Consider the following 11467-nt stretch of genomic DNA (forward strand, 5'->3'; position numbering starts at 1 on the left):
ATCCTTTAATCCCCAGCCTCCACTTCTTAGACATCATCTCAGATGACCAGGCTACGTTGGAGGTTCTGTGGGCTATGACCAGCATGCCATCTCCTTCCTGGTCACGTGTGTAAAGTAACCAGGTGCTAAGGCAAGGAGATAACTGTTTTGACACATTGACCGTTCTGTGTCATAATGACAAGAACAGACACTGAGTCTATTCCTTTACTTCCAGAAAGTCAGAATCTAAGAGCTAATACTGAAGAACATTACTACAGTCAAAAAAAGAAAAGAAAAGAAAATGCTTGAATAAAAAAGGAATCTGAACTCTGTAAGCTACAGAGATTACCACATAACTTTTAAGGGATATAAGAAGTTCTTAGCCTATGTATGCCATCCATGAATATGTACAGAATGGACAAAGAACACAACTTAAATATCAGAGTTTCCCCTCCAGGGGCTATTGGTGGCTACCCTTAATTAAAGGCCATTTAAATGCCTTTATAGTAAGAAGTTCAGAGATTATGAGGGCACCTGGGTGGCTCAGTTGGTTGAACATCAGACTTTGGCTCAGATCATGATCTCATGGTTTGTGGGCTCAAGCCCCGCATCAGGCTTTCTGCTGACAGCCTGCTTCAGATTCTCTGTCTCCCTCTCTCTCTGTCCCTTGCTCATGCTCTCTGTGTCTTTCAAAAATAAATAAGCATTAAAAAAGATATTTTATTAAAAATAGACCTACCCTATGACCCAGCAGTAGCACTTCTGGGAATTTACCCAAGGGATACAGGAGTACTGATGCATAGGGGTACTTGTACCCCAATGTTTATAGCAGTACTCTCAACAATAGCCAAATTATAGAAAGAGCCTAAATGTCCATCAACTGATGAATGGATAAAGAAATTGTGGTTTATATACACAATGGAGTACTACGTGGCAATGAGAAAGAATGAAATATGGCCCTTTGTAGCAACGTGGATGGAACTGGAGAGTGTTATGCTAAGTGAAATAAGCCATACAGAGAAAGACAGATACTATATGTGTTCTTTCTTATGTGGATCTTATGTGGAGAAACTTAACAGGAACCCATGGGGAAGGGGAAGGGAAAAAAAAAAAGAAGTTAGAGTGGGAGAGAGCCAAAGCATAAGAGACTCTTAAAAACTGAGAACAAACTGAGGGTTGATGGGGGGTGGGAGGGAGGGGAGGGTGGGTGATGGGTATTGAGGAGGGCACCTTTTGGGATGAGCACTGGGCGTTGTATGGAAACCAATTTGACAATAAATTTCATATATTAAAAAAAAGATATTTTAAGTTCAGAGATTATGAAACCTTCAGGTGGCAATGATAATTTGTCCATAAGCAAAGTGTTTTATCGATACAGAGCTGCCCCTCAATAAAGGACTTGATTCCCACTCATGCTTTTAGTCACAGGGCTTACTGGTAGTGAAGAGGCATGAAGGCAATAGTAGAATTTCCACCTGTAAGGCCATTCCTTACCATTCTGGTAACACCTCCGCTAAAAAACTAAAAATCACTCACCACTTCATAAAGTCCTTTTTAACCAAAGAAACACCTTGTCTCTGGGGTACCAGGCTGAGGCTGTTTTCTTCCCTCTGGAAGGCAAAATTCACATCAGTATCATAAAGACCATTTTTTTTCCGGGGCGCCTGGGTGGCTCAGTCGGTTGGGCGTCCGACTTCGGCTCAGGTCACGATCTCACGGTCCGTGAGTTCGAGCCCCGCATCGGGCTCTGGGCTGATGGCTCAGAGCCTGGAGACTGCTTCCGGTTCTGTGTCTCCCTCTATCTCTGCCCCTCCCCTGTTCTTGCTCTGTCTCTCTCTGTCTCAAAAATAAATAAACATTAAAGACCATTTTTTTTCCTTAATAGTCCCATAGACTTATGTCCAAGAACGCATCATCAGACTCTCAGAGAGGAAGTCTGTCTGTACATTTAGCAGCTTTCCTTGCCAAAGTCAAAACTTCTTTTCAATGCCTGATGCAAACAACTGGCTTATGTAACATAACATCCTAAGCCAAAATACTCAGATAAGTCAGTTTTTGAATACTCTGTTACGCACATATATTTTAATTTGTTCTTTTAGAAAACTTCAACAGCACTTTCCTTTAAAACAAATACTTCTAAACTTCATAAGTCAAAACAATAGAATCTGATGTCTCATATATTTTCAGGCATTAAATGTATGGCAGTGGTTTCTGTAGATATGCCCTACATTTAAATATAAGGTGTTCCCCGTGGGTGTGGCAGGGGGAAGGTGCGGTCCTGCTCCTTTTTTCCTTTTCAGAAAAATTAAGCTAGTTGAAAAAACTTAGGCTGGTTTAGGATTCAACAGACCCTTAGGATTATGATTTAATTTGGTACACAGAATTTGGTGCATGAAAACCCAGCCTGTGGGTTGAGCTCTTCATTGTAGCCCATGGTGGATGCCTGCAGGCCATACAGCTGCCCCCTACCAGCTTCCAGAAAAGAAACCAGTAGCCTAGTAATTGTAACTTCCCAGATCCATTTTCTGTGAATCTTTATTTTATCTGCAGCCTCTGCCATTACGTCTCTCAAAGGTCACCTGAGAACACGTTATCGTCAGCTGTTTAAACTTAAACAGATGGTACTCACTGTCAACGTTTTTCTTTTCCTGCAGAATTCATCTAAAGCTGCCCAAGCCCCATCTCCATGGGGAGCCAGTGGAAAGTAAGTTCATTTCTCCAAAGTAAAGGTGATAAATGAGGCACTGCATGATGCTGGGCCATGTGCTACTTTGCTCACAGCACCCTGGGGGGCTGTTCTACCCCACCTGGTACCAGCCCCCCTACTCTTGTTTTTTTCTACGCTCTCCCCTTCCAGGAGCACTGGAACCCCATCCCCCATGTCTCCCAACCCCTCTCCGACCAGCTCCGTGGGATCTCAGGGGAGCCTCTCCAATGCCAACACCCTGTCCCCTTCCACCATCGTCAGCATCCCACAGCGCATCCACCAGATGGCAGCCAACCACGTCAGCATCACCAACAGCATTCTCCACAGCTATGACTACTGGGAGATGGCGGACAACCTGGCCAAGGAAAACAGAGGTGTGTGAGCCTCTAGGAAGTGTGTGTGTGTGATTCCAACCACATCCCAGGGAGCCAGCCTGACGCGGGACATCATTGAGCAAGTTTTCGTCATTTACCAGAGGAGACGGTAGAAGCTGTGCACTACTTTTCCTGACCTCCCACCCTCACTCAGGGTCTCTCGTGCCTTAACCTACCTTAATCTTAACTATAGGAGATTAGAGATGGAGGTGGACATAGATATGATACAGATACATAGAAATGGTGTAAATACAGATAGAGATATGTACACATATGCTCTTCTTTGAGACTGTGAGCTCCGTGAAGGTAGGGGTAACGTTCTATTCAGCTTCGTGTTCCCAAGACCTGCACGGTGCCTAGAATACAACTAGGGACCTGAAACATTTAACTATTAAGTAATGAGGATGAATGTTCCTGGCTGCATAAGTGATAGCTGCTTGCCACTGAAAAGAAAGTGTTTTATAGGCAGCAGTAAGTTCTATTTCTCTTTAAGTAAGGTTTGTTTTCACAGATTATAAAACAAATGCATGTCTACTGTGGCTAAATTTGTAAAGTGTGGAAAACTACAGGGAAAAACATTTTTTAATTATCAGTAATCTTATCACCAAGAGATAATTACTGTTAACATTCTACCAAAGTTTCCTCTAGTCTTCTCCAAACATGCACAATTCTTGCCAAAATAAGATTATAGTTCATATACAGTTTTATATCCTGTTTCCATTTAACAATATCAGGCATTTTCCCATGCCACTAACTAGTTTGAAAACATCTTTTATGATGTTCTAGAAGACTGTCATAATAGTGGTTTTACAGTCATAAAGTATCATGATTTCTCAAAACCATTCCCTTCTTGTTGGACATTTATATCACTTCTAACTTTTGTTCTACTACGAATGTTATGACAAATCTCCTTATATAAATCATTGTCTATATTCTGATTATTTTCATACAAGGGAGAATTTGAAGGTCAACAGCTATAGATTCTTTTAAGATATATATTGTTATATATCTTAATATATATTAACTTTTCTCCCAAATGATTATACCGATTTACTACTCTCCCTCCCAGAGCAGGAGAGCACAAATCTGAGTTCACTTTCAAGCCATTAAGTGCGAATTCTGTTCCCACAAAAGCATAAGCTTCTGAGGACAAGACCAGAATGTTCACAATGAGATGAGGAATTAATGGCATAGATAACCACGTGGGTCCTGAGTACATGAAATTGGTAATAAAACCGGATAGTACATAACATGCATCCCAGAGGTGACACACCCTGAAAATCTAATGGGAATGCCAGGGAGGTCAATGCCAGGAGACTGAGGCCACCAGGAGAGGCCTTCTAGAGGAATTGACAGGGAACAGGGTTTGGAAAGGCAAATAGTCGTTGTGTAGCTGAGATGGAGTGGGGTGGGCATCCCCAGTGGACACAACAGAAGGGACAGGACGTATAAAAATTGACATGGCCAGTTTGGGAGACCCTGAGCAGGCCACACTCCAGATGGCACTGCCAGCTGCCTACTGGATGTCTCCTACCAGAGGGCTCAATGCTACATGTCCAGTGTAAAGTCGGCATTTTTCCTGGACCTGCCCCCTCCTCCCCAGTTCTGCTCCTGGATTCCTGCCTTGGCTTCCCTCCCCACCACCTCAGAGTCTTCTCTAATCTCTCCCTCGCCTTCTCCGGCAGGACATCATTCAGCATGTATATGAGGAACTTTGAAAAACTCCCAGATTCTCACTTTCAAAGACTGTTGTTCAGTGATCCAGTTATGACAGTATAACAGCCATATGAGCCATTGTTTCTCTGAGCCACTATCCCGTGATCTCTGAGAGAGCAGAGCCTGCACCTTATTCGTCTTCTGTACCCCCTACCTCTACCCCCTGCACCTAGCACAGTGCCTCAGCACATAATAAATGTTAACGAAGGCACAGACCTAGAGAATGTCCCAGGACTAGAAGGTGACCTCAGTAGGGGTTTTTCAGAACCCATCTCTGACTTTCCCCCAAGGTCCTGGACCCTTCTGCCTTGGACTCACTGCAGGGGTTCAGCACATGCTACAGTTGAGTACAGTATTAAGGGGTGACAGAGCCATAAGCCACATCTAGGGCAGGATGCATTTGTGCACAAGGACAATGCAGTCTAAGGAAGTAAATTTTCTTTGCTATTTGGCTGAGTAAATGTTATTCATTTGAATGAGAAATAAGATAAAAAGAGAGAGGGAGGCGAACCATAAGAAACTCTTAAATACAGAGAACAAATTGAGGGTTGCTGGAGGGGAGGTGGGGGTGGGGTGGGCATTAAGGAGGACACTTGTTGGGATGAGTACTGGGTGTTATATGTAAGTGAGGAATCCCAAAATTCTACTCCTGAAGTCATTATTACGCTGTATGTTAACTAACTTGGATTTAAATAAAATTTTTAAATAAATAAATAAATAAATAAATGAGAAATGGCCAATAGAATTAATTGGATATAGGATGAGTTCTCTACCTTTGGGTTTTATTTTGTCCAGTGGAATGCTAAAGTTGCCTGATGGAATGGAGAGTGCATGATTTATATAGAGACTGTGGATGGAATTTTTTCTTAAGTCACTCAGGTCTCTCAGGGTAGCACGCTCAGCACGTGTGTCACTCAAACGACTCTCTCTGTCCTCTAGAATTCTTCAACGACCTGGATTTGCTCATGGGGCCTGTCACCCTGCACAGCAGCATGGAGCACCTGGTCCAATACTCCCAGCAGGGCCTGCACTGGCTGCGGAACAGCACCCACCTGTCATAGGGAACTTGCCCCTGAGCTGGATTGTGCTCTCATCTCCATGGACGGCTCAATGTTTCTGGACACTGTGCTACTGAAATTCCCAGCCACAGCATTTATCGAACTGCGGTGAATATTTTCTCAGCATCGAACAATGGTCTTTTCCCAGGGCATGTGTGTTTGTATGTGTGGGCGTAAAAGAAGTTGCCTGTGTATGTGTGTAAGATATACAGCTCTTTAAAATACATTTTTGTCTAGTTTTCATAATCCCAAGCTAGACAAAGTGATCAGAGGTTTCTGATTAGAGAATATACACTTACACACATGCACGCACGCACAAAATCACACACACACACACTTTCTATTTCAAAGCTAAACCATGACTTCTTAGAACATTCAACCAAAATCTCATGGGTTAGTTAACCAGGTGCAATACAGCACACCAAAAGCTTGACTGCCAGTTAAGATGAACCTAGTTCTTATACTGTTGATTACTTTCAGTATTAATATACTATTCCCCAATTAATTTTTGATTGTGTGTATTATGGATAATTGAATAACGAAAAAAGTCAGTTATTTTTGTGCTGGACGTTTACTAGATTGCATGTTACCAAATACCTTGCCTTTTGTCTAACACGCACCCTTCCATCCAACTTTATTATCAACTAAATGCGTTATAAGCAAATGGATCAAATCCCACAGGCCTTCCCTGCCCTGCCCCCCAAATCATATGAAAATGGCACTGGGATTTGGTAACAACAGTGTCATTGAAAGCTGACCAACAAGAACAGACAACTGAGCTTGGAGCTCAGTTGGGAATTGAAACCTTCTGCACGTGGAACAGTAAGCCTGCCCAGCCCACGTGTGTTTTCTTCCTGCCACTGTGACACAGCAGCCATAGAGCCACATGGCATTTGTCAGCCAATATGTTTCAAGTCTTTTCTTCCCACGATAGCTTTCTTGCAAATTTTCTTGGCCAAATGGGACATTACCTAGAACGTCTCTTCACTAGGAGTCTGTATCTGCTGCTTATCAGGCTGAGAAATATTTGCTATCGTGAGACTGTCTCACCCTCTCACTCTTTGTGCAGAATGCAGGCCTCTAATAGCATTTTGATCTGGGGGGATATGTTTCAGGCTTTGATTTGCAAGCTGCTTATTGTGCGGGGTGAGTTATTTTTGCAATGATCACAACCCTATTTGGGGTAGCAACGACTAGAACATCATGTTTGCATCCTGTACGTCTGGTATGTTTACGTCTTGCCCTTGATTCTTTTCTTTTCAATTAAGTTTACATTTTAGTTTTTTGACATCTTGTTTACAGTCTTTGTATGAAACTTACTTCTTTTATAGTCTCTTGTCATGCCCTAGATTTAGTCTTCTTGTTAAATATATTTGAATATAAAAAATACTGGTAAGAAGAAAAACTTCTGCAAAAGAGGATATACCTTGCCGTGTCCTTAAAAGCAAAAATAATGTGCTTGAAGCCTCTCACTTGACAGAATTGCACCAGAGTCAATGAGAAAGAGTCAGGTGATGCAGTATGTGGAATGCTCCATTTTCCAAGGTGATGCTGGCACAAAACAGTTATAGTAGATTGTGATATATGCTTTCCCTGATGCTCTTACTGCTTTGGTTGTAATGTTAACATTTTTGTCACCTGATCTGTAGATGGGAAATAAGACTGCTGTCATTCTAAGCACTGATTCAAAACTGTACAAATGATTGAACAACTTAGGTGATTTGAAATGAATTTAAAGTGAAGGGTCTGAAGTGAAATGAAGCCAGTGAAGGGTTTGTGAAATTTGCATTTGGCTTTGGCCCTGAAATGTTACCAGTATTTCTATTTTACATTTGTCCAACTGTGGGGCGCCTCACATCCCTTTCACTAGCTATTGGCAGAGTTTGCGATCCCATCCTATGTTGGAAATTTGAGTCTAACTTGGGAAATTTTGGATTTTTTTTTTTTTGGAGGACTAAAGCTTAGTTCTAGTTACCCTTGATGAATCCTGATGAAATGTTGAAACTCTCAAAGGGATGAACCTCAGGGTCCATCATGCATCCCCTGGGTGTTTTCTGGCCCTGCCCATCCTCAAAGCCACGGGTCTTGTAGCGGCCCATAACGTGCTTACCCACAAAACCCCATGTAGACCCACAGGAGGCCCCTGACTGATTGTGCCCACAGCATTTTATCAGCACTTACGTGGCCCGTGTTCCGCAAAAAAAAACACTTGGAAGTCGACATCTTGGAGATGGTCAGAGCATGCAGTTCCTCTCCCTGTCTTTGATCTCATCAACTGACCACGTGAGGGCAGCAGTTTTCGTTGGCTTTGGCATAGATGATTTTGGTAAGGAACCATCTTCTGACTGTTACTTGTGAAAGTCATTCATGACTTATTCCTTTTATTTAGCTTTGTTCAAAGTAGAAATACCTTTCTTGTGTTTTTGGATTATAAAAGTAATACATGCTCATTGTAAAGATTCAAACAATACAGCAATGTAGAAAGTAGAAGGTAGCAAGTCCCATCCCTGAAAGACAACCACTGTTGACAGTCTCATGTATATTTTTCCACAGATGCTCCCATTTAAACATACTATCATTTTTTTCTCTTTGAAGACATATAATTTCCTCAGAAGTTCAACATAAGTTCGACTGACCTTATCCTTCCATGACCTGAGTGGATGCCTTCCTTTATTACAATGTTAGAGTTACCTTTGAAAGTAACCCAAATATATTCCTGATCAAAATTTGGGATTTGTTACTACTCTCTACAGAGATCAGACTTATGTGAAGGAGTGTGCCTAGAAAGTGAGGTTTGGTTAAAACAGATATTTCTGGAAACTTGCAGATTGCAGACAGAAACTCGGACCCCCTATCTAAAGAAGAATGTACTGGAAAAATAATCTGAAGAGTTGACAAATTGTGTGCTAGATCGAACACATGGAATGCAATGCAATGAGATTTTCTGCACTAAAACTTATCCTAGTATGTAAAACAATGATGTGTGTATTATATAACAGTGATGTGTACATTTCTGACATCCCATACATGATATACACAGTTTGTATAAATGCATACATTTAAAAATATATATGTACAATACAGCTAACATAAAACTGTAGTATGCCTGAAGGATATTACTAGTGCCTAACATTGAGTATAAGTCGCTGCGTGTTCGCATCACCTTGGAAGTGCAGTAATTGTTAAAACTTAATCAGTGCAGCCAACATTATTTATGAATCACATCTTTGAAACTGTGCAGTAGTATATACATATATATTTTTAAATAACATTTTTCACAGTTTTCCAGAGTTACTGTTGAAACCTGTATCACCAAAAAAAAAGCAAAACAAACAAAAAAAAAAAAGCAAGATTTTTTTAATGATGTAGACACTCTTCAGACCCAGTAATCTGTGTGTGATTTCCTGTTTGTAGATACCCAAGAGACTTTAGCAGTCACCAGCCTTAATGCATGTACAGGATATTATTGTGACTTAATTTATCTGCAGTTTTTAATCCATGTGAAATTGGAATTTATAAACTGACTTGGATTAAATATGTCTGCCTTTCTAAGGTTGCAAATGTTACATTAAATGACTTATGTTGTAAATGAGAGAAACCGAGTTGTATGTAAAAAAAAAAAAAATGTCCACCAATTTCTGTGAATATTTTTACAAGGAAACTTCAGAATCAAAATACGTTCAAATAAGAATTCTGGTCCCTCGTTCATAATCTCTTCAGAAGCAACCTTGTTGTTTCATGAATCTTTTAAATGTAGCTTCCATGGATTTTCATTACTATAGGCCTGACATTTTTCACAGTCAAGATGGAAGCATGTTCTCCTGCATTATAACTAGTTTACAACTTGTCTTTCCCATTTCCCAGCACATATATGCACACATGCATGTGCAGAAGAACACCCCCCAGTGTCTCAGAAAACGCTGAATAGAAAGCTTGAGGAGTTCATATTGATGACTGCATTGATGCCTGTCTACCCAGTAGTCCTGGTATACTGTTTTATCTAATATTCCTTAATGACACAAGTTAACTTATATGTGCCAGGTTTTTTCAACTCAGACCAACAAGGTGGAATAATGTTTGCAATATTTGGTTGAGTAAAATAGGAGAATTTTGAACTAATGAAGACAGAAATATTAGAACAGTGGCTTGCCATTATATATCTCTCTGTGTGGGAGGGTTTTTTCTTAACCTTATTTTTACTCTTCTCCCCAAATTTGTTCAATCCATTCCTTCCCAAAGAAGCAGAAACAGCAACAAAAACAGAATGACTTTTTCACCTTACCCAGCCCCTACCCTTAGATTCAAATTGTCTTGTCTTGCAAGAGGACCCTAACTCGGGGCCACTATGGAGACCACCTCATCCCAGAAATGGCCGGGACAGGGGACTGGCTTTGCTTGCTCCAGGGACCTTGATACTCTTTTCAGAAATGGTTTGGGCTAAGAAACACTCAACAGTCTTTCAAGAACTGTCTTTCTCTTACACAGTTTGCCTGCTATTGAAGTCTATACTAATCAAAATCATATTTTTAAGAAGTAACACATTTTCAATGAAACATGGACCAACTGGAGTCTTGAAAGACATTTTTTAATGAAAGAAAGAAAACCTAACAACATAAACTGCATTTCCAACAATTTTTCAAACACAGTTTTCATTATTACAACTTCCTAACAAATAGCACAAGAAATGTTCAGATTTGAGATCTGTGTTCTCTTTGTCCAAACTGAATTATTCTGTATATGTCATCAGAGGGGTCAATTTGTTTGTGTGGCATGAGGGAAATTATAAAACTCTGTTCTCAAACTAATTACATCTGACCACAGTTTTGGTTTTTATTATTTAATTGGCATTCTGAGGCAGCAGGGGGTAATTTGGGGCTGGCTCCAAGGGGAGTCAGCTTCACAGCTCTTCGAGTAATGGGAATCAGGGGATTAAACCCCTATGTGTTGCTTTGAAAATCCACCTCTTAACAGCCAGTTTTAAACACATTGATCCGAGGGATGAACTCAAGGTACTAACTGCAAGTCAAAACAATCATTGGCGTTTGTCTTGAAGCATCAGGAAGTAATGATGAGGCCTGGAAAGCTGAATCAAGGACTTGTTTTCTACTCATTTCTGACATAGGAAAAGCTCATCGGAAAATATATCCAAAGACAATGTCAAATAGTACCAGTGTTTAGGCTTTTCAAACAGTGGTGCATGGTTAGAAAAATAATTACAATATTCTGGTTCCTGTATTGTTCTTCAACCCTTTTCCAGTTTTCCATAAAACAAAACTCACTTTTTCCCCAGCATTTATCATCTCTTGATTTCTAGATCTAGATTTGCTCCAGGTGAGCAAAGAGAAAATAGTTAACACTGAGGAATACACACTACTTGACTGAACAGCATTCTACTCACAGTAGTCAAAGATACATGACTTATTAAAGTCTCCTCTGTTACCCCCATCCTACAAAATGAGAGATCACAAAGCCTAAAGTATGGCCATGTAGTTGAGATGTCAAAAATTCTAAGCACATAACACACTAATCTTTGGTGACAGACACGTTTGTGGCCTCACCAGCTATCTCTGGGGCCTATTTGTGTGGTGAAATATCAATATTAACACTTTCCTTTGAGTAATTTGCAACCTGAT

General features: G+C 40.7%; 1 protein-coding gene across 1 annotated transcript in view; it reads left to right on the top strand.

Annotated features, from left to right (window-relative positions):
* AFF3 (AF4/FMR2 family member 3) overlaps positions 1-10639 on the top strand; it is a 530066-nt gene extending 519427 nt beyond the window's left edge. Inside the window, exons 21-23 of the mRNA XM_043603159.1 lie at positions 2634-2683; positions 2837-3060; positions 5716-10639. Coding sequence (XP_043459094.1) covers positions 2634-2683; positions 2837-3060; positions 5716-5837 — 396 coding nt within the window. The 3' untranslated portion in view covers positions 5838-10639. The remainder of the gene's footprint in view (positions 1-2633; positions 2684-2836; positions 3061-5715) is intronic.
* The last annotated feature ends 828 nt before the right edge of the window (positions 10640-11467 follow it).

The sequence above is a fragment of the Prionailurus bengalensis genome, chromosome A3, assembly GCF_016509475.1.
Source record: "Prionailurus bengalensis isolate Pbe53 chromosome A3, Fcat_Pben_1.1_paternal_pri, whole genome shotgun sequence".
Lineage (NCBI taxonomy): Eukaryota > Metazoa > Chordata > Mammalia > Carnivora > Felidae > Prionailurus > Prionailurus bengalensis.